Genomic DNA, 24077 nt, shown 5'->3' on the forward strand with positions numbered 1-24077 from the left:
GGTTGGTCCTGTGGGAGCCAAGAGTTGGACTTGATGATCCTTGTGGGTCCCTTCCAACTCAGGATATTATATGACTCTAGTTCTAAAGTAACCCTCCACCCCCCAAAAAAAATAATAAAAAAAAAATATATATATATATGTATTTATATATATATATGTGATGTGGACTTCAGAGTTGTATGTTCTGTAGATCCATTTGTAATGAAATACAGTATCTGTAAATGCAGATGCAATCTAGTTGAAGTTGAAGCCTACTTCATGATTAAGAGGAAATGATTAAGAGGAATCATTTTGATTTCAACATTTATTGAGAAAATTTTCCCCTTTGTTTAATTTTTCCTCCTATTTTATTATAACTCCATTGTGCATCATATATGTTTCTGGAACATAGTTGTCAGAAGGTCTTTGTTAAAGCACCTGTTCTTTTGTATTCGTGTGGCTTTAAAAAAAAGTTAAGATATGCTGGTTATAGAATAAACTACATGTACTTTCTTTACATCCCTTTGAAAACTCACTTGAGAGTTATTTCTCACCTTTGTTCTCTCTTAAGCTACTTAGAGTTGCATTTGGGGATTAGTTAGTTGCTGGATCTCAAAACCCCAGGAGGTATATGATGTTTTTCCAAGTACCTGTAACCCTTTACATATTTTTAAACAAGGGTGAAGGAGGAAGGGCAAAATGCTAGGTACTAATGCTTTCATCAGGACTACTGTTAATGAGAGTTGAGTTGGTTTCTCCTCCTCAAAAGGAGCTGCATTTGGTTTGAAATGCAGTAGGGGGGAAAAATAGTTTGCCAAAATAACAAAGGTAAATATGTTGAATAGTGTATTAGTGTTTTGTTTTTTTTTTTTTCTTCCTCTTCTTTTCTGGCCCTTAGGAAGAAAACGGTATGCTGGTCATTAATTTTTTGTTAGCTTTAAATTGTGAAGGTAGTGTGCATGTTGTCAGAATTTCAGAGTTCATTAGTCCTTTTTGGGAAGGGAGAACAAAACAAAATCAACACTTCAGCTGCTTTTAACAAATAATACAATAGAAATTTTGCCTGTTTTACCTTCCCCTGCGTTGTACTACCAGGAAACAGGCTTTGCTGTGGCAAAGTTGTCAGTATCCCTTCTTTGGGTCTGCTAGAAGCAATATGAGGTGCAGTAGGGGAATTGTTCTGATCTAAAAATTCTTTAGCAAGAATGTGCCTAGTTGATTTCAAGTAACTCTTAGACAACTCGAAGCTACATTTGAGAAATTAGCTGTCTTAAAGTGGTTAGCAAGTTTCAAATGATCAGTCTGTGCAGAACAGGAGGGAAGCCTGCTAGAGGATTGCCAACATGGGGAAAGTTTCTTGGGTGAGGGCCAGCTTAACAAATGCAAGCAGGCAAGCTTTGTGTCCAGACTTGTGTTTCAGCTTGTGCTAGTGGATTTAACGCCTTTAGAACTCGGGCACTGAGGCAGCACATACTGGAGCAAAAGTGCTATGGTACCACGTGTTTGGTTTCATTCGCTGCTATGCGTGACGTTTAGGGATTAAGGGGAGGGGAAAGGATCAACTACCCAGGATGCTCCGTTAAGAGGAGTAAGTGAATTTGATTGTCGTCAGAACTAGATTGCCATATGAGTTCTGAAAAGTGTTTGGCTCATGAAGATAACTGCTCTAAAAATAGATTTTTGGAGGAGAGTTTTCACTTAGGTCCAGTTTCGGGTTCCAGCTGAGCTAGCTTTAAGCAACTTGTTTGCTCCTGTTGCAAGACTACAGTGAAGATAAATCACTTCTTATTCTACCTTCAGCATTACTTTTTGGAGATACCGACACGCTCATTTTGTCTGGAAATCAAACGCTAATGTTATGGCTGATGACACAGGTACAATCCTAACCTTTTTGTGAGCAAACAAAAAATGCATGGTTGTAAATACTGGCTATGTTCACTTTTGTAATTGGCAAAATAAGTAGCTTGCTGTGGTATCTTGGTGTTTTCTAGTCACTTTGCTGTTAGAGTCTGTTACAGACTGCCTCTGTTTTTGATTAAATGTTTTCTGAAGTAGATTTATCATGGGTTTCTGGCAGATGCTTAATTATAATTTATTTTTTGCATGAGTAGAACACACAGTAATGTGTAAGAGACACTGGTTTGTATGCAAATATGACTTGAGTTATTTTTGAAGTATGCCAAATTGCAAAGTGTCTTGCTAAGCTAAAGTAAAGAGATTTTTTTTTTTTAATGTGGCTTTATTGTTGTTATCTAAGCAGGACTCTTAATTTGGATGAGTGAGGTATAGGACTTTTAAAAATTTGCTGGTGAGGCGTGCAGCACAATTTAAGACTTTATGTCTGCATAAAGCCATCTGGTGGTGTAAGCAAAAGCTTACCAGATATGGAAGGTGACCTACTTTTGACATGGCCGGCAGCACATGCAGGGAAAGGACTTGAATTTAGAATTAGCGGTCTGGAATGTGTTCTCAGCCAGAGGCAGTCCTCTGTAATGGCTCGCAATTTTTTGGTCTGTGTGTGCTTGGCTGTAGGAGATCACATGAATTTTATGTTACATAACTTCCATTTAAATTAGCGTTACCTGGTAAAGCTGCTGTGGCTGAATTCTTAGCAGAATTAGTCAAGAATTTTGGAAATAAAATGCCTGTAAGGTAGGAAGGCACAGCATAAAAATGCGTTTTCGTGACTTGAGAAAGATGTTTTTATAACAGCATCTGTTTAAGGGATTTTCATGGAACAATGTGATAGCCATTTTCATGGAGATAAAAAAAGAAAAAGAACAATTACACTTAATTACTTAAAATGCGTTTTTTTTTTTTCCATTTTCCTATTCCTCTCTTCTATTAAATAAAACCCGTTTCTCCATAGGCAAATAGCAGGAAAGTACAGAACGAGTAAAGTAAGATAAATAAGTATGAAATACAGTAAAATGCTCCTTTCTTTTTGCCTCTAGTTTGCTCTAGAAGAAAGTTGTAACCTGGAATAATTTAAAATGTTTTTGGCTAGTGGTCCCTTTTAAAATATATGTACGTGTCCATTGACTTCACTGGAACACAGGTGTAACGAAGTTCTGCTATTACACAGTTGATTTTTGAATATTAAAATTTCCAGTTCAAGGGTGGTTTAAGCAATTTTCATATACAGTTGATAAAATTATGAATGCATTATCACATGCTGCTTGCTTCTGCATGCATTTTCAAGGTGCTTGTACATCTTTCTTACATGAGAGAAATACAGAACTTATCATAACTTTGTGTACATATAATTAGGGTACTGTATATTAGCAAGTGAGACATGCATGGGATGAAGCTAAGTTGTCAGTTTGTGAATATTATTGGTGGTCTATACAAAGGAAATTTTGTTAGTATAGAAAGTAAACTAAATATTTGGTATTTGATCTTTATAATAGTAGTAATAACAAAATATTTTTAAAAATTAAATGCTGCACCAGTAAGGGCTGAAGTGAGCCAGCTATTTTTTATTGCTCTGAACTAGGTACATAGCACAATAAATGTAATAAAAGGTAAGTTCATAACAGCTATGAACCTGGTGAAAAGCAAGGTCCGAAAGTCCTTCTATATGATATCTGATACATAGGGAAATAAGCCACTGGTTTCTCACTATTTATCTCTAAAAAGCTTTTATTGTAAGGAGGAATCCTGGTAATACTTAGGTATTCAGGGTATTTTAGTCTTTTTCCATGATCAGTGTTGACAAACGTTTTTTGGCAATTAGTACGATAAAGTTAACTCCCTATTTTATTATAGTTACAGTATTTTTGAAGAATGCAAGAAATAGTTTTACTTTAATAAATAGCTTGAACTATTGGTTTTCAGCTGTTTTTTTGCCCCTTTGAAATGAGCCACCTCTCAAAAGTTAGATAACTTTTCTAAATTAACCAAATGTAAACTATGTTCATCTTAGTATTTTAATGCTCCAGTGATTTTGAAGTGCATGTACATGTATATGGTCGAGATCAAAATAGTTACTGTTTGCTTCTAATTTTATTGTTTTAATTTTGGGAAGTCTAGCAAGGGAAATATTGAGAATATTTTCTTGCTTGAGTCACTGCTATCATTTAGTATATTTTTAAAGATATGTCTTGCATTTGATTTTTTTTTAATATATAAGGTCATTATTTTAAATGAAATTTCTCTATTTGAAAATAAAATTTCAGTTATATGCATCATAAACATGATGTGACGTTTTAAGAACTTATTTTGAAAACATTAAGAGTAACAGTGAATTTTGAGCTTCAGATGAATCACTTTAAAAACAAACAAACAAACAAAAAAAAAACAACCTGTGACTTAGTACAACAACTAATACTTACTTTTCTGGATTTGAGCTCTCAGCCTTCTGTCTTTGTACCTGAAACTGGATTTTTTTTTTTTTTGTTCGTGCTCAGTTTCTTTTAACATTTTTACTTACATTTATGCTTGCTTGAGAGCATTTCTTTTTATATCTATAATAAGATATTTGGTCATCATTATCTGCAGAGTGAAAAACAATATTTTTAATGTGGTTGATGGGCAGAGTTCAGGGAGTTTCTTTGTTTTCTTTGAAGAGTCAATAAATCATGACAGCTGTCAGTTTGCAACTTGGACACAGATTGCTGGACCCTGTTTGCCCTAGCCGTGGGACTTGAATGTGGCTGAATGGGCAAAGGTGGTGCTTGAAGGGAATGAAGTGAGGTCAGTTAACATAGAACTGCAGCTGAGTGCCTTGCAGCAGTAAATTTCAGCAAGAAGAGGAACAGACCATGAGCTCTGGTGAAGAGCAGCAGACATCTGTTTGGATGCACATTTGCTCCATCTTTACCTAAACTGATCCTAAATTGGACCAAGCAATTTGTCTTCTGTACTGGTGGTGTGCATTTGAACGCCTCTGCCCCTACAGCTAGGTTGGCCCAGTGGTCTGTTTAGAACTACCACATCTTTTATGTACACTGACTCCTGTATGTGCTATTAGAGACAAATCTGTGGTTTGCATTCAGTCCTTGTTATACTTTTACTTGCATGTTCCACAGGTCACGAAGTCTACTTTACTCAATAGTAGTGAATCTCCAAACACTTCTAAGAAGCATGGGAGATGTTTTTAGTTACTAGAGTGCCTGATCTTGAAGTTTTACCTTTAATATGGTTTAGCTTTTAGATTCTTATGCTATTTGAATTTTCATGTTCATTTCATGAACTCTGTCAGTACTAACTAGCTTTGAAAGTCTTCATTGCTTTAGAAGAAATACTTTTGCTTAGAAGCGTTACTGCTGATTGGATTGCCCTCTGGTGGCAGTTTGAGAAGGCTTGGCACAAATGCAAAACATCTCAAAAATGTTAAGCTTTGTGTAAATATACACCAAAGGGGTAGAAGGAGGGGATTTCTAACTAAGCTGTTAAACACACTACCTGTGTTTTGTTTTTTTTTTGTTGCTTATAGAGGCTTTACCACTTAGATAACCATTAAGCTTTCCACTGGAATTCACAGTGATATGACACCTACAAGTCATAAGAAACCCACAAGATTTATAATTATATGCGTAAGCATAATTTTATAACTTGTATACAAATCCATTTTTTTAATTTGTTTGCCTTATTTTAACAGAGACTAAGCATGGAGGAAGCAAGAATGGAAAGAAAGAAGGCCTCTCTGGAAGCTCATTTTTCACTTGGTTTATGGTAATTGCTTTGCTGGGAGTTTGGACATCAGTAGCAGTTGTCTGGTTTGAACTTGTAGATTATGAAGAAGTACTAGGTAAGAATTTTAAATCTTAAAAGCCCTTTCAAACATACTGTGACGTGCCTTAAATGGATGCCATTTTGCATTTCAGATAGGAAACCAACTATTATGCTTCATGTGAGTGCTACAGAGCAGTGCTTCACTAGCTAGCTGAATTGATTACTGCGGTGTTTGCAAGTGACCTACATAAGAATACACAATGTAATTCAGAAAGTACATTTTAATTCTGAACTCTATTCTGATGTTAAGATGGGATTCTCATAAGACTGAAGGAGGTTATTGAAATACTTGATGCATTTAAGAATTGAAGAAAACTTCAAGGATAGATCTTCATCTTTTTGTAATGTATACAGCAATTCAATTGGAACTTCAGCTTAAGATGCCTTGTTCCAATTTAAGCTTTCAAAACTTGCAGTAGAGGGTTGTTTGAAAGTAGGTGGCTAATCCTGTTACTGTTCCTTTCATGGACTGTTGGCTATAGTGTCGGGACAATCGGTTGTCATCTTGTGAATGTGCTGTTGAATGACCTCAGCTTTAAGCTTGTAACAGTGCTAATTGTATCTCAATATGACAATAAGATAGTGTTGTTTATATAGTATCCAAGGATGGCAATTAATGTTTCAACTTGCAAGATGTATGACCATTGGTAGACCTTATGTTGTAGGTTTCAAAGTGCAGTTTTACAACTGGTGATTTTACAGGCTTTACAGCTTTATGAGTCTGTTGGTACACCATTTTTGATCTGGACTAATTTTAAGAGAAGCTTCTAGTTTGAAATTTAATTAGGTGTAGTGATGCAAATAATGGTTTCTATATTTTTACCATGCATGCAGCCAAAGCAAAGGATTTCCGTTATAACTTGTCAGAGGTACTACAAGGTAGGATATTAGAGAAATAAACTTGCCTTTCTGTCCCTTGGCTAGAAATTGTTTTAATGTTTAAAAATTTACTGTTCTCCTATAATGCCATGATAGTCATTTTTCGTCTTCCTAATTCTTTGCCCTGTTTTTGAATGTGATACTGTTCTTTTTATTTTTAGTATACTTATAGTCTATTTAGTCCACTTATTGTGCTTAACCTTAAGTAAATAAAGATCTTTTCTAATTGGTAGCTTTGGTGCAATGGTAATGACCTTATTTTTGCGTAGTCTAGACCTATTGCTGAATTTTTTCTTTCACAAAACTGTTTAATAATTTTATAAGTATCATATTAAGAACTATATTTCATTTAATGTACTTGCACTCATGTTCTGCCTTCATTTAGAGAGGGACAAATTTAATAATAAGCTGGCAAACTGTAAGGAATAAGAGTTCTGCAAAAAGTGCAAAGAGTTTTTATCCTATTTGAAGTTAAGCTTGAATTTTATTAGAGCTAATTAGCTCTCTACTCACCTGGTGATCCCAAGACACTTATAATCCTGGATACCATAATCCTATGCTAAAAATTCTTTTTGAAGAGAAACTGGATTCTCCTCTTGATTATATTTAAGGCTGGTAGAGCTGCAGTTACCAGAGTAAAAGCAAGATGTCTGTTCTTAGTCACATGTAAAAAAGTGGACAAAATTTTGTCTGCACTGAATGTAATACAGTTGTTGATAGTTAGGAATGTTCTTTCTTTGTCCAGGAAGTATGTTGCTTTCCTTCTATTATCTTAGCACTGAAAATAAAATTGTGGGTGTATCTTAATTCTGAGAATTTAGAATTGCAAGAAGCATATAATCTGAAAATAAGTGGTGGTTATTTGATTAACTTTTGTTTTAATATTTTGTTTCTATTCTTAAACATGGTGACTGTTAGATTTGCTTTTGAGCAAAGCATATTGAGTTAAATTGCATCACTGAATTATGTATTTGTTTTAAACCTATGAGCACTGAATTAAAAGCATGCAGAAAGACCAACAAGTATTCAGTCTGAAGTCTATGAAATGAAGAAAGGGAGTAAAAATATTTGTAGTATTTTCCAGGAAACTTAAAATGTGGTTAAGGCAAGATTAAATAATCAAAAACGATATCGTATCAGTCTAGTGTTGACCATCAGCCATTATGCACTAAAAACATCATGTTGGAAACAAGCTGATGAATTCCAAATTCTCTCTTCTTCCTCTCTGTTTTTAGGCAAGCTTGGGATATACGATGCTGATGGAGATGGAGATTTTGATGTGGAAGATGCTAAAGTGTTGCTAGGCAAGTACAAACAGGACGAATAATCAGAATAATCAGTATAATTTAGTTGTCATATTCATGTTCGATTTTTGTTTAATATCAAAACAATTTTGTTTTTTCCTCATTGAATAATTTAAAATTATTTAATTGTGATGTTTTATTTCTCATCCAAGTTGTAGGACTTATAGCACTAAAAGTGGAAAGCACATGATTACTTGTAGGATGGTTTTGAAGTTACCAGTTGTTGCAAGATCATTGTGATTATTAATAAATTAATCAGAGGCAGGGCTTAAGATGCTTTAAGAGTTGAAACATTGTTCATGTAAACACGTTAAGCCAGGTCCATTTTAAAATGAGTTCTAACAAGCCTTTGTTATGTGACTGTGATTATTTGTTTAGTGTATTTTGTACTGTCTTCCCTCTATTCTGAGTTCTCCAAAAGTCTGTTTGTTTTCTTTGCCCTTCCAAAAGCTAAATGGCATTAAACACTTGTTTTAAGCACTTTCCCTTGTATTTTGGGAGAAAGTCTTTCAGCTCGCTAGGTTTCTTCAAAGAGAAGCTGTAATTGCCAGACCTTCTTTGTGATTGTGCTAGAAGATGTAGGTAAAATGGCACTACCATCTACATATTCACAGACAAGCACTGGATAGATGCCTCTAAAAGTGATACTGGGAAGTTTATTTAACTGATTGGTAGAAATATAAACCTGTTCTAATTACAGAAACATAGCAAGTTAAATGACCAACACCTCCCCACCTCCTCAAAACAAACAAACAAACAAAAAAACAACCCTGGCAGAGTTAATAGTTTGAGCAGAGGGGAAGCTGGAATATCTCAAACTGGTCAAAGTTATTAATAGTATAGTATGGCATGCTATTGGGAAGTCCTATTCCATAAAAATCAGTTTCTTGTCAGTTTATTTTTTTCTGCACTTGTGTTTGAAGAAATAAGTAAGAGTCTTTTAGGGATGGCATTTTTTTAATCCCATCACAGTTAAAGAAAACCCATGCAATAAAAATTACTGAACCTGTTTGTAGTGGTGTGAATGTGAGAGGCACTCCAGAGATCTCCAGTTCTCTGAGGGTCTTCAGAGATACAATTTGTGTATTAAATAGTGAATAAGATAACATTTTGCATCATTGTAATCCTAATCTTTCTCTGTCTATTATGTAGTGTGTGGCAAGTGGATATCAATTTCTGTGGGTCAGATTAGTTTCATTCAGGCTGCCAAGGTGGTCACCAGAAACATGCTGCTGCTTTGTTAAATCTGTTTTATGCAACTTGATATAGCTGGGAATTCTGCCCGTACATGACAGCGTTTCTATTATAAGCTTGCCTTATCATGCATTTAAACTTCATACTTCAAGTGTGACACTAGAAGGTCACATATCAAAAGTTATTTTTTATTACTTTTGAAAACTGCCTTAGAAATAAGATTTAATCTTATTTAAATTTAAGAGTATTTTCAACAACACAAAGGAAATTGTAAGTTTTATAAAGTTACTGAACATTGATGCGGATTATAAAAATGTTTTCTAATAACTGACATAATATCAATTGAAGCTCGTAGGAACTTACTATGCTTGTTGGTGTTTAAAATATACTTTAAAAAAATGAACAGCAGTATTATTTATGCAGACCAAATTATTTTATTGATACAGAATCTGAAAGACTAGATTCCCTCTTGAGGAATTTGTGTTCCAGAAATGAGTCTTTGAAGTTAGTAAAGAAGACACAGTAAGGATATATTCAACTGCATTAGGGTAACTTTCTACATATCGAATGCATGGCTCCTTGATGTTTTTATTTGTGGGGCTTTTGTTAGTACATATGCTATGTTTGAAGACTTGTTATGACCCAGAGGAAAATCCCAGGAAGTCACAACAAATTGGTTTCTTTGTTAATATTGACTTTAAAAAATAATAATAATAATAATAATAATAATTACTGTGTGTATACTTCTAGGAAGTGATATGCTTTTTAATTTTATGGTCTTTAGCTATTGCCAAACCACTGTGTATATTAAAATCTCTGGCACCTGCAGTGGTTTACTGTTGTATGCTTCTATAACTTTGTTATACAAAATTTCAGTTTACATTTTTAATGACTAATGTATTTTGAAGTTTATTTAATTTTGAGAAATACTTATAACAGCATATCTTATGTTTCAAAATTTGTTTTAGTAGCTGATACTTAGTTTTCTTTAGTACTTGGACATACCTAAGTAGAAAGATTAGTATGTGTGATTTTATAAGTTACAGGGACAATTATTTTGATTTTTATGAAATCAAAGAAGGTTTTACGACTCTTAATACTTTTGTTCAAGTATTTGTGGATTTTGAAAACTGTAGAAAGTGTGTTCTTCCACCTCTCCTCCTCCCCCCATTCTGTAGCAAAAGAAATAAGAAGAAAAACAACTGAAAATCCAGTCAGCCAAACTCAAATATTTGTTGAGTTAGTTTCGTATTCATTTTTTAAAACTTACCTGGGGTTGAAATGTGAAGGAACCTACAGGCATTATGGAAAAAAAACAAAACACTATTGAAGTTAGTCTACAGTTATCTTGCAGGTTCTTCCTATTTCACAGGTATTTGTAAGGATCTATTTACTGATTTCCTTTTGGTGACTGCAAGAGAGGCTTCTTAATCTGCTCCTTTGAAGGCTTCTGTTATCAATAATTCTCTTCCCACTTTTTGTCTACCTCACTTTGATTGTTCTTTGAAAGAAATAATCCTCTTAACTAGGAAGGATAAAATAGTCTTTCGAACTTCTAAAAACTTTGGTTTTGCTGATAAGGAGGAGTGTCATATCTCTGTATTCACTTTAGCTCAGTGTAGAGAAACAGTGGTTTTACCACTTTATATATAACCAAATATATATGTATGTATGTATAGGAAGCACCTGTGTCTGTCTGAATTCTCGGAGCTATTTTTAATACCTCATTTCTTTTTAACAAGCAACGATCTCCTGAGAAATTCTGCTTAAATAACTGCAGTAGTTAGTACAATTTTTTTGCACTGCAGTTGCAGAAAATGGAGAGTGGGAGGGGGAGGGAGAGAGAGAACTAACCTGGTGTATCAGTGAACAGTCAAAGGGGAGTATGAGCATCTACAAACCATTTCTTCCAGCTTGCCTACATATATAGTAAAAGTGATAATACTGAAAAATACATATGTACTTGCAAGCAATCATACAAAGATTGATTGAACATTCAGAAACTGTGATGAGATAGTAGAAATTCAGAGGTTTTTGTTTATACATGGTTCATTTATTCAGGATAATTTTCATATCCTTTTCTATTTTTTATCATGTTCTGTTGTAGCACATTCAAATTTTGAAGTCTTGCATATGCTCACTCTTCTAGAATAGGTGTTTGCAGGAGCAGACAGACTTTCTCTCTCTTGATAAATAAATGTATCAACCTGCAAGTGGTTGCATTAGCATTGTTGAATAAAGATTTTGATTTCTCAGATATGTGTTTGACTTGATTGGCAACGTATAGACTTCTGAAATAGAGCAATTGTTTCCTATAAGTCACTGAATTGGCATGTTACGGCCACCTTGTACGGGAGTGTTGTATTTTTTTGTCACCAGTTTCAGGTGACATGTTTGTGTTTGGTTATGAATTTTATTTTAAAAAGTAGTTCTTCTCACTTACATAGGAATGAAAAATGTGGGCAATCCCTGCTGTGCCAGAAGTTGAGCATCATAAAAGGCAAAAATAGCTTGAATATGGATTACTGGTACTTTCTTATTTCAACTTTTTCTAGGAAAGAAAAAAGAATGTATGAAATAGTGTTATTTTCTATAGCTCAGACTGAAGTTTTGTTTTTCTTTTATATTTAAAGGTCATTATACACATCTTGGATAGGTTTTGTAAAGAGTTATAAAGAAAGGGTTTGGGTTTCATTTATGTTGTTGTTGGGGTGTTCTTGTTTTTTTCTTCTTTTTTTTTTTTTCCCAAAAGGAATGTAAGATCCCTCACAGTTTCTGTGGTTCTCTTTGGTGTCCTACTAATCATTTTCAAAGAAAATATACTGGTATACGCCACGTTATATTTCACAAATTTAATTGTCCGAGAGCCGCCTTCTTGATTTAGGACAAGAATAGGAGCTACTTCATGGTTATTCACATGTTTACAGAAATGCTATCTGAAATCTGTGTGTTTTTCTTTTTCTTTTTGATGCCAGATTCCAAAAAATAGAGCTATACAAATATTTTGTAATTTAGTGTTTATAACTTTGATTTTATTTTTTTTTTAGATTCAAGTTTTTATTCTTAAATTGAAATTTCATTCTTCAGTATATATATCTTGGTTAATTGGGTTTGTGTCATTTGGTCCAAGGTTTGAAAACAAATTAGAATTATGTACATAAAGTTAAGTCTATAAAATTTAATCTTTATAGAACTAAGCCATGGAAGAAGTTGGAGAGGGATATTTATAAAACCTTGATTGCCTCCTGGATTCAGTCTGTCATTTTTAAGCCGTTTGGGCTATCCAGTGAAAAATTAAAGAGAATGGCTGGTCACTCAAGTAGAGGTTCTGGACATCCAGGTACAAGGATGTGGAACATCACGGACTTGGAAGTTTCCTCAGAATTATCATTGATACTTTCACTGTGTTCTGTAAGAAAAATATGCTGAAATGTTAAATGTCTGCCGTAAACTTCTTTATCTTGAATGTTTCATTAACCTGCACCTAATCTTGCTTTGTAGTCTGCATGTGCAACATGTTCACTTAATTTTATGTCTCAACAATCTGTCTTCTCCCTTAGTCCGCTTTTCTGCTCTACCTTCCAACACAAACGAAGGTTTGTTCTGGTTAGAAATAGGGAAAGTTCTTCCCTGTCCTGCTTTAAAGCTTTCTAATTACTGGTGTTTATCATTGTTTGATCATTCTGTTGTACTTTTCCCTGAATGGAAAAGTTGAAATGTTATAATTTAGTTACTGCAACACAGTAGATTTTAATTAAAAACAAACAAACGTTAACCCTGCTTTTGTTTGTATTTCAAATAACAGTTAGATTGGTGTGTCTTGTAGCTCAAGATAGCAAGTCTTGGTCTTAAATATCAGAAATGACAAGCTTGCTTTTCACTGCTCTGCTCATCTCTACTGTAGACATCTTGAGTCTACTTTAGATTTTCTATGTAGCAATTCATAAGGATTACAAAAAAAAAAAACACCTCCCTTTATACTGGGTACTTACTTGTTTTTATCTAGCTTTCTGTTTTCTGTATGTCCTCAAATTTGGAATTAATTCCTGAGGATTGAGGATATCATGTTGAATGTAGGTCATAGAAAAAACAATTGAGAAGCATGTTCAGAAAAAAAAAAAAAGGCACCAAAGTAAAACTAAAAAGCATGCCCCCCATCCCTAACAATCAGTCCTTACTTCTAAGCAAAATCAAAATTGTGCCTGACAGAGTAAATCTAATGCTTAATAATATGTCTATGACAAGATTTCGTTATTGTTTCCTTTTAAATATTTTTCTCAGTTATCTATTGCAAACCTCTGAGGTTTGAACATAATGTTTTTAAAAAACAAAGGCAAATTAGATGATATTAAGTAGTGCAGGATTCATAAGTCTTACTGTTCAAAACCTTTCTTAAAGTAAATATTACAGTAAGAAAACTGAATATAGACAAATTTGTTTTTAAGATTTAGAACAGTAGCAAAGCTGCCTTCAGTTTTAAGATTTTGGCATAATATTGTGCATGTTTATTGTCCAAATTGTACTTTGAAAGATTATACTTTCCTAACATCTTTCTATTTCCTAATTAGCTCTTCTATAAAGACTGCTGTCTGTGACGTGAATTGTCTTTCACAGATCCTCCTTTTACAGTTTCCTCTTTCCACCTAACTGCTGTCCTTTTTTTCTCTCTTTCCTCTATTCTTGTGTAGGCCTGACCAAAGATGGCAGTAATGAAAATATTGATTCCCTTGAGGAAGTCCTTAATATTTTAGCAGAGGAAAGCTCTGATTGGTTTTATGGCTTTCTCTCATTTCTCTATGATGTATTGACTCCTTTTGAAATACTAGAAGAAGAAGAGAGCGAAGCTTCAGATGATGTTGATGGTACGTCACAGAATGAAGGGGTTCAGGGAAAAAAGACTTGTGTTATTTTGGATTTACAGAACCAATGACCGAAAGACTAATTAGATTGGCTTTCAAAAATGTCCATGAAATCATCAGTCTTAATATGACAGGAATTTCTGGCATTGAGGAAAATGGACACTATAAATATTGAACAAAAATCAGCCATGCAACGTAGATTTGATAGTTGAAAGCCTTTCAGCGACTTTTCCATTTTTGTGACAGGAAGACAAGTACTACGCAGTTGTGTAAATATGTAGAATAAACGTGTCTGCAGTTGTGTAGTTGGCTTGTGTATGTGCTTTTATTTGTGCACTTTGTGCACAAAACTTACAAAACTAAGTGTAATAACCTCTACTGTTAACGCTGTAACATTTGTCTTTATACAAAACGTTAACTGAAGCATTTTGTAACTGCTTTGATTGTAAAGTATTCTGGCATGACTGCATTATGTAAATACATATTTATATGTTAATCCTTAATGTGGACATAACAATGATAATTCTCTTGTGAAATATAATTTTAATAAATAATTTTATGATTCACTGATTTCTCAGATAGATACTTTTTACTTGTTTTATTAGAAGCACTTTATCTAAAAGTGCTGAAAAACTTTACTGAGATTAATTCTAAGCTAGCTAATGTCTGTTGCATTCAGAAGATACGTCATTATATGGTCTTATTCCCCCCTGATTTGTCTGTTTTCAAACTAAATTTTCTTTATTTTTTCAATAACAATCACACTGCAAGGGTTATTCTGGATTTGATTTTCTTTTAAGGTGGGCCTTTTGTGGAAGTGGTAAGCTGTGATTGTATGTTTCATATGTAATGCTGAATATATTAAAGATTAGAAATTAGAATGTAATGTCTTCTATTCCTTGCAAAGTTCAAGAACTAAACACAATTTTTTACCCTTTTCTATGAAACTTTTGACAGTTGTTCAAAAAATATTGTACGAGTGTACAATGAAGGTGCATGAGTTCCATCTGCTATCATAAAGCTACTGGTATAGAAAGGGTAATTTGTAACTGTATTCTGCAATTTTCATCAAGTCCCAAAAGGTGAAACTGTGCTGTAATTTTAATACAGGAATAGTGTACTTACATTAGTATTAATAATAGATTAAATTGTTTATAGAGATGCCTGCTATGTTTACGTTTATAACGGTTCCCCACATAAAGTTTATGCTCAAATTGTAACTATTGGATGCAAGGTGAAATTTCAACCTCTTTTTAAATCAAATTAATTTCCACTTGCTTCAGCATGGCAATTTTAAAGGTATTTACCATGTGTTTCAAAATTTAACATTATAATTAAACCATCCAGCTATAAGAATGTTCTTCTCAATCTTTAAAAAAAGTTATAAATAGAAAATGTTAGTGTTAAGCAAGTTGTTTAAAAAAAAAAAAACACTCTTTTTAAATTGAAGTCTGCCACTTAAGATTTACGGGCAAGTAGAGCCATAAGAACATAAACTATTTTCTTTGAAATATTTGTGGATTACAATATCAGAAGGTTAATAATGCATATTTTTAGTCTTTGGGATATATGAAGCATAAGGCAAAGAAAAAAATGATACTTTATGAAAATTGGGTATCATGGAATTCATACCAAATAGTTAAAATACATGTTGATAATCTGATGAAGTTTCATGTGAAATAGAGAGAGTACTTGAACTGTGAAAAAAGTTGCAAACACTGAAATAGGGCGTAGTTATAACAGTATACGATTACTTATGTCAACTTGAGCATAATGAGATGAAATGCAGGTGGAGTTCTGAGTTAGTACGGAAGTTCCTTGTTGATTCTATTAAATGTGTGGAAAAAGATGAACAGTAGATGAATTCTAGGGTGTTTAGTTTCCAGAATGTAGGTTTTTCAGAAGTCTTAGCTCTTGCTTGTGCTAGTTCCTGCTGGATAAACAATAAACACTCGTGATGGGCATTGCTTCAGGACTGGCCTTCCTGGAGTTTAAGATAAAGACTTTTGATCTTAATGAATCACATATAACTATTGTTACTGCAAGCATCGCTTGTCCAGTAGGAATGGTACATTCAGATGAGTCTTCAATTATACTGGCACTTTCAAAATAAATAAACAAAAGCAGTAAGAATTGTCATAAGATAGAAGTGGACCAGTAAGAGTGGTAATAAGATTTAGATAAGTCTTCAATTATACCAGACAGCAATTTTCAAAATAAATAAACAAAAGCAATTTACCAGCCAAAAGGTTAAGCTGAATATAATATACAAATAGCCAAGGAAAAAATGACTATATCTCAACTGTTGCTTCTAAGTCAGCAGCATGTGTTTGATATTAGTTGTGGAAGTTGAAACGTCAATTTTTTTGTTTGCTTTGGGGTGACTACCAGTGATACAAAATACAGTCAGTAAATTAATATTTGAACTGAAATCCAAAGAACTTAAAGTGCTTAAGAATTAAAATTTAAAAAGCAAAGCCACTTTCACGTTCCATGCAGATCACTTAAATTTTACAAAGCTACACAAGGAAATGTCTGTGACTAAAGTTAGTCTTAGTTTTGTCACCGTTTTAAGAAGTACGTGGGATGCTTTGTGTTGCTCTATTCTAGTGTTCGTAAATGTTTGATATTTTAACTGCCAGTCTTCAGCAGAGGTTTACATGTTTTGAACAAAATACTGCACTAACCTTAGTAGCATAAGCTGTTGTTGCTCGCTTTAATGTGATACTAATGTAAATAAATTATAGGGACTTAAAAAAACTTAGTACCCTTAAGTCTGAAATAACTGAGAACTTAAAGGTTTGAACCCTGGATTTCTGTGACCACCTTCAACAATATTTAATTTAAAAATAAGAGGGTAATTTACATGAGGTAAAATAAAACAACAAAAACAACACAGTGCATGTAAAAGAACTTAGAATTGCATAGAATAAGCAGGAAAATGTTGCGTATCTGTTGAAATAATGACAGCAACTTTTGCCAATACTTTTTTTCTCAAAAATGAGCTTTTTGAGAACTTGTTCAATTTTTTGTTGCAAGGTTGGTGAATGCTGTTTATCACCTGTAGGTTTTATAGTACACTAGTCTTGTGTTACTAGTGTCTCCAGTGACTGGCCTTAGAAGAAATTAATTTTTTGTGAGAGTTACTCATAAGTTACAGTTGCGTGGAGGGGTAGAAGAATGCATTGAAACATTAGGAGGATTATCATTTCAGTTCATATTAGTTAATAGATAGGAAAAGAAAACACCTGTATTATAAACATGATTTGATTCAAATTTGACAACATTTGAAAGCTGTTGTGTGCAGTTCAACTATTATGGACAGATGTATACTATTTTCCTCATTGAATTGCAAGTTAAGCAGCTCTCATAATGATGAAACAGAAGCATGAAATAAATATTCTTATTTCATATAGACAGGTAGGATAAATTCTTCAAGTTGAAGTTAATCAAGACAAAAAACTTGTCTGTTGGTTTCTTATGTCTTATCATACAAGATGCAAGATACATTCATGTTTGTGACAGAAAAGAAACTGCTTTCTGTCCTTTGTGTCTGATTTGGACATCTAAAATCGTGCGGAATGGCATTTTAAAGTAACTTACTGAGAACTGATTTTTCTGTTTTAATTTCTTGCGCCAGTTGTGGGAATTCAAAAGCTGGTTTGTATTTGGGAAGGTTACAGGCTTTGGTATGCCTGGCATTCTGCATACAGTTAATGAATTTAAAAAAAATAATAAAAATCAATTTAAGGTAAGTATGTGCTAGCCTTCTTGTCAGCAAGCTATTTGGTTTGGCAGAAGAACTTGTATACACCATGTAGTATATTATAAATACTACAGGCATTTGCAGGTGCGTATTCAAACAATAATAGCTTTTTCTGACTAGCAGTTCTTCTGGAGACAGTAAATAAAAGAAGGGGACTAAAAAGCAGTCTGATAACAGTTCTGCCTTACAGATATTTTTTTTATTTTTTGAGTTCTGCAATTTTAACATCTCTTGATAATTTTCCGTGTGCTAAGGGAGGCTTTGTGTACAAAAAAAATAAAATAATAGAAATCTATTGTGTAATACAATTAAATTTTATTCTTTAAATTAAAGTTAAATTTTATTCTTTAAATTAAGTTAAGCGAAGAGTCAGAACGCAAACTGTAATGGATAAAGCTTGATGCTTTCTGTTCCATTGCCCAGGTTTTGCACGAATTGCAGTAGGGTAGCACATCACAGTTTGATAGCTGTTTAGTGCTAACTTCGACAATATACTTTCTGTGGTGAATGTGACATAGCCTCTTTTTCAAATGTAAGTGGACATTCAACTTTAAATCAGCCTACAATTGCTGCATGATGCTGCAGGTTTAAACTTTTTTGCAGGTAGATGTGGTGAAATTTGTTTTATAGGAATCCGTACTTCAAAGCCTTTTGCATAGAAATGTTATTAAAGTTTTCAGTATTACTAAATGCCTAATATAACTTGCATATACAAGAAGTAATTTGAGGTTTGTCATGTGGAATTTGTTCTGGAAAATTTTTATGAGGAAAGAAAAGTTTCCACTTTTTTCCTCAGCAGGATTTTGTTGCAGAATTAGAATGCTTTGTAATATTTTAAGTTTTAAAAAATCAGTGAAAACATGAATTTATCTATTGTTAACTATTATGTAAAAAATATCCACTTCAACAAGAATGCTTACGTTGTAGCATGACTTCTTAAAATATGTATTTGGAAAATACTGGAAATCTATCCAAATATGTTAACTTTGAAGTCTACTTTTTATATGTTGATTCAAATAGTAGCAATTGTTGCATTCTTTTATAAATGCTTATAAATGTTTCTATTTATATTGTCAACAGAGGACCTTTTTAATGTAGGATTAATTGGAAAAAAGAGGAACTTGAATAGTAACTCAAAAAAAAAAAAAAACACCACAATACCACAGATATTAAAATTTTGACATAGAAGAATGGTCCATAAGTTCGGTTATGTGGTTCTTAAAATTCTGCACGCTGGTTTGTATGCCCGGAGAATGTAAGAGAATCCATCTCTGCTAATGATTTTACTTAGGTGCCAGAATTTTTCACATGGTTCCTGGAATCACATTGCTGACTTGGAAAAGCTAAGTGTTTTGCATCCATTTCTTGCCTCAGGCTGTTTGTTTCACAAATGAGATTTACCTGTGCTGTAGTGATTCAGATGGAATGAAGATTTACGACTTACTATTTTTACATAACATTAAAATGTAGAACAATAAAGTTCAAAATATTGTAAGAATATCCATTTTATGTTAAAATATGCAATATGACAGTCTTAACGCTATTCATTGTATATAAAAGCGTATTTAAACAAATTACAGTATTTTACAAGAGTATTCTACTGAGTATATTACAAAATAAATATCAATAATTGCTGAACAAGATATTTTGTAATCTGCTTTGCAACATAATGCATATACTTTTATTTAAAAATAATTTGAAATATCTGTATGATATTTTTGTGTATATCAGGCTTAGTAATTTTTTCCCTGTCAAGACATACTTGTAAGATGGTTATTATCCTAAAAAATGCAAGAACACTTTAACTGTGCAAATAGGGGAGGGTCTGGGCTTTAAATAAGGCTTTGTACTGCTTAGCTGAGAAGCTCTTATTATTTTCATTAATGCTGCTGTGTAAGAATGTGGGAGTCTATTCTTCTTTCTATATGAGGAAATTGTTTTATTATTGTTACACATGCTTATTGCTTAGAGTCAATAAGGTTGAATAACTTTTTTTTTTTGAGTTAGAATGCTGTACTTCAGCAGTGATGGTCATCTGTGAGACAAGAGCTCAACAAGACTTTCATATTATTCATATGCTTTATGGGATTTAAATCTTAGTCCACATCAGGATGATAATCCGATCTCTTTAACGGTTTTAGAAAGATACAACCGCTAATTGCTTTATATTTTGGAGAAGGCTTTTGCACAGTTCATGCCTCTCCTGTGTGCTTTGTGCCTAGTTCCACAAGATGTTGAATGACCTCAATTTCTGTTAATGGTAATGGCAAAAGAAATCAGTCAGCTTCTTCTTGCAGCACCTGCCTTTGACTGGAGAGTAAGGTTTATTTTTTAATAAAAGTCTTAACAGTTTAAAATAATCTTAAGTAAAGCAGCAAGTATTTTGACTGAAGGAAAATGGCAACTGCATTTTTGAATTTGAGCAATACGTTGCCGTATTGCAAAAGACATATTTTGCCTGAGCATGTATTTTCATTTGATAAAGTGGATCCAGACCCCTACAACTAGAAATGAAAATAAAACTGAACTTATATCATTACTACTGTGATAGCAAGGAGATAATCTGACCTCCTTTACTCTATACATTCCAGAGTTTCCATTTTAATTGTGAATTTTATTTTAATCGGTTTTGTGTAACAAATTGTAAGAAAAAAAATCTCTTTATGTAAGGTACAGTACACATGTGCTTGAAGATATCTTGAGTTAATGTGTTTATTAAATATGCGTAAAAACTGCATAGAAATATAGGTTTAGTGGTTCTGAGAGAGAACTGGCACAATACCTAGCATAGAAATCAGCTGGGATATTGGTCATAATTACATGGCGCTATGCTGTTTGGAGAGAACTGAGCTAGCTCTGAGAAGTTATGAAGCATCTTTAGTAGCATGCATATGGTGTTATGGTACTTTGCTTGAGCTAATTAGCCTTACATCTACAACCTTGGTACTGAAGATGATTTATTCTTAATGAGGTAACATTTGATATCTCTCCATAGCATTGTGGTTTGCTATGTACAGGTAACTTTTTATATAGCAAATTTATTTTTTCGTCAAATTTGAACATCACAGATTTGTATGTAACCTATTTCCATTTTGCAACAAATCAGGTGAGGAGCCAGGAGGGGTAGCCAAGAAAAAAACTAAAGTCAAAGGTACTTTAAAATTATTTTGTGTGGAACTTTCTGCAGATAATGATGTATGAAATGCATGCACGTTGCAAACACAGATTGCAGGTTATAATGTTTACTAATACTAGCTTTGTTGGCTGTGTTGTCTAATGGTGCAGCAAACAATTATCCTTCCCATTTTTTGGTAACTTTTTTTAACCATTTATTGTCATTTAATGGCAGTGCTTTCCAAACCAGAGATTTTTATTTTTTTATGTTTTCTACAACAGTTTTCTTGTTTGGATTATAAGTATTCTGTTTGGGTCACTGCCAAATCCTCTGTTTTTCATGAATTTATGATACTATCTACACTTTTACTTTATTGTAATTGGACTTGATTACATTAATTTCTGCTTATGGTTATATTTAAATAGTCTACATTTTTTCTTATGGGAGGAGAAATTTAGGTAAAGTTCATAAACTTTCCTTTAGTAAGATATGCAGGATCAGTTGCAGTGATGATCTTCATAAATTTTCAAAAAGCTTTAAGTTGCAACCAATTTAAAGAATATATTTATTCATAATTACATTGCTGTGTGACCAAGACATAAAAACCGAAAGGTATTCAGTGCAACAAAGAGACAAAAAGCTAATTAACCTGAGCAAAACACCAAACTACTAGATATACTTCAGGTGCTTAACTTAGCTTAACTCAGAAGTACTGAGTTACCTTGCCACAGCATGGTGCTATACAAAGAATGCAGTCTCTTTGTTGCGTTAAAGACATTAGACTTCTATGTGTTTTTTTGTGTTTCTATCAGTATATAAGAAATGCAGGTTTCATATAACATAAAGTCTCATTAAAAACAAAGTGCTGGGGGAAGCTATCATGCTTGTATGAATGTGACTTTCTTAGCGTTTTTGCATGCAAGTTGCAGTTTGTAGCATTTGTTCCACATTGTGCTTGCTATGACTTTTTTGACTTTTTTTGGCAAATTTTATGCTTCCAAGAACTTAATAAATGTGATTTAACAACTCCTTCATGTGTTTTGAATTATTTTTCTAAGGTGTTTGATATGAGAATGAAGAAATGTGATAATTTCCAAATACTTTATGCCAGGAAACAGTTGGAAGGAAATGTGTTTTTCCTTTTAGAGTGAGCCGTGTCATTGTTCACTGTATAGGAAACACAGGTGTTATACAGGCAGGCAGTTGTTTCAAGAGAAATATCATTTTCCTGCTTTCTACTTCGAATCTTTCTCTGAAAAAAATGAATAAAAAATTAAAAATATTATATAAAAAATCAAATATAGATAAACTATTTTATATATATAAAATCTTTATTTCTTTTTCAAACAATCTGGGAGTATTACTTCTTATACTAAATAAAAATACAGATTTAATGGATTTAATTCTAAATTTTGTTGAACATTAAAAATTCTTTATTCTGGGGGAATGCTGCAGGTACTGACAATGGTTTTCAAAACTCAGTCAACTGGAAGTCAATATGGAACTTCCTAGTTTCAAGAAGAATGCTGTTTTGACTACTCTAATGCATTATCTAGATATGGTGTCTCAGCTGGATATCTGATTTAGTTGAAATAGAGAAAATACGAACAAGAGATACAACTCCAAAAGAGTTAAATAAATAATAAATATTGCTATTAACACCATATATGGAAAAGAAAAAATGTACAAATTGATTACCATTTAGTTTGATTTCAATCAATATGGTGAAATGAAGTTGAACATCTATTTTGGAGTTGATTTGATTCACCAGGACATTATTTCTTTTTAACTATTTTGTACTTGTATCTTAGTTTTGTGAAATCTATTCTTAAGATATAAGTCTTGGACTAATCTGAAGCAATAATGTAAGGAAAATGATGTTCTATACTCTTCTGTTGTTAACAACTTCATTTATTATCTTAGGAAGTTGATAAAATTTGTGGGAAAAAAAAGTATCTTTTGGTCTTGGCATTTCCAGACCCTACAATGTTCATACCATTGTCAGATTCAAAATATGTAGTGATTTCCAGGCTCACAGACAAAGCTGTTTTTAGCATTCTACAGAAGCTGGTTAACAGAAAGGTACCGGAGGCATGTTTTTTCCTTGATTAATGCTTCATTTGAATGCTGTTATATTAAGCTGAGGTTGTCTGGCTGCATGGCGTGAGGTCAGAAGTCAAAACTAATTTGTTTAAATTGCTTAAATCTTAAAAATATGTACAATTTAAATTTGCATCTAACAAGCATTAAGTGTGAGGATGATCAAAGCTTTTAAATAGTCACTCATAAAATACATTCTTTGATCTAAGAATGGTTCTCTTACTGAACATTTCCTCTTTTTTAACTGGGGGAAAAAAAAAAAGTAAAAGAAGCGATTAAAGAACCACTCAAGAAATTGAAGGAGAAGCAGGAATCCAAGAAGGAGGAAACGAAAGATGAGGAAGAAAAAAAGAAAGCCAGGAAAGGAAAAGATGCTGCTGATCGAAAGGACAAGAAAGCTGTTGATACGAATAAATTAAAGAGAGAGTCTGACAAGGTTAAAAGAGACAGAGGAAAGGAAAAGGAAAAAAGCCTAGACAAAAATGTAAAATCCAAGGAGACGACAAAAAAATCAGCTGGTGAAAAGGATGGTACTATTCAGGTGGGAAAGGACAAAGAAGCAAAAAAGATTAAAAGTTAAAAAAATCCATCCAAAAATTCTGAAAGCTCCGTAAAGACAGACAAGAAAGAAAAGAAGTAAACTGAGTTCTGATTGTGCTAATTAGGAACAGACTGAAGAATGAGAATGGCAATGTATTTATAGAGTGTGGTAAATATGGCAATAAGAAAGAAACTAAGGCTTTTTGGAAATGTGTGAAAAAAATTATATATTTTTTGAAAACTGTTAAGCATGTACTGGCATTATAAATGCAACGCAAAAATGTCTGCTGTGAAACTCAAATATGTACATATGTTAATATGCCGGACTGAAATTGTAATGTATATCAAATGCAAGTTTAAAAGCAATATTAAGAGGATTATCTGGACACACAGAGGAGCATTAACTGAACATATTGTCACAGGAACTTAACAGATAAGTGTGAATTATTACTTTGCTAAACTTAGTTTCTTGAAGTGGACTGAGAAGACTGCTTTATACCCAGACAGTCAAACCAACTGTTTGTGTTGTGTTAATTTATGAGACTTGTATTAGAACAAGTTTTTGTTGATCCTGTGACAATATATTCTGCTGTTCATTTGTTCTT

At 33.1% G+C, this 24077-nt stretch overlaps 1 protein-coding gene across 17 annotated transcripts in view; it reads left to right on the forward strand.

Annotated features, from left to right (window-relative positions):
• ASPH (aspartate beta-hydroxylase) overlaps positions 1–24077 on the forward strand; it is a 114438-nt gene that overhangs the window by 10601 nt on the left and 79760 nt on the right. For 8 of the 17 annotated variants that reach the window (XM_038175366.2, XM_038175370.2, XM_038175360.2 and 5 more), the window contains 3 exons: positions 5582–5731; positions 6550–6594; positions 7830–7898. In XM_038175366.2, the coding sequence (XP_038031294.2) occupies positions 5582–5731; positions 6550–6594; positions 7830–7898 (264 nt within the window). Of the gene's footprint in view, positions 1–1563; positions 1854–5581; positions 5732–6549; positions 6595–7829; positions 7899–13780; positions 14533–24077 lie in introns of those variants that run through there. The other 9 variants (XM_072034576.1, XM_072034573.1, XM_072034575.1 and 6 more) reach the window with 4 other exon arrangements.

The sequence above is a fragment of the Anas platyrhynchos genome, chromosome 2 (assembly GCF_047663525.1).
Source record: "Anas platyrhynchos isolate ZD024472 breed Pekin duck chromosome 2, IASCAAS_PekinDuck_T2T, whole genome shotgun sequence".
Taxonomy (NCBI): domain Eukaryota; kingdom Metazoa; phylum Chordata; class Aves; order Anseriformes; family Anatidae; genus Anas; species Anas platyrhynchos.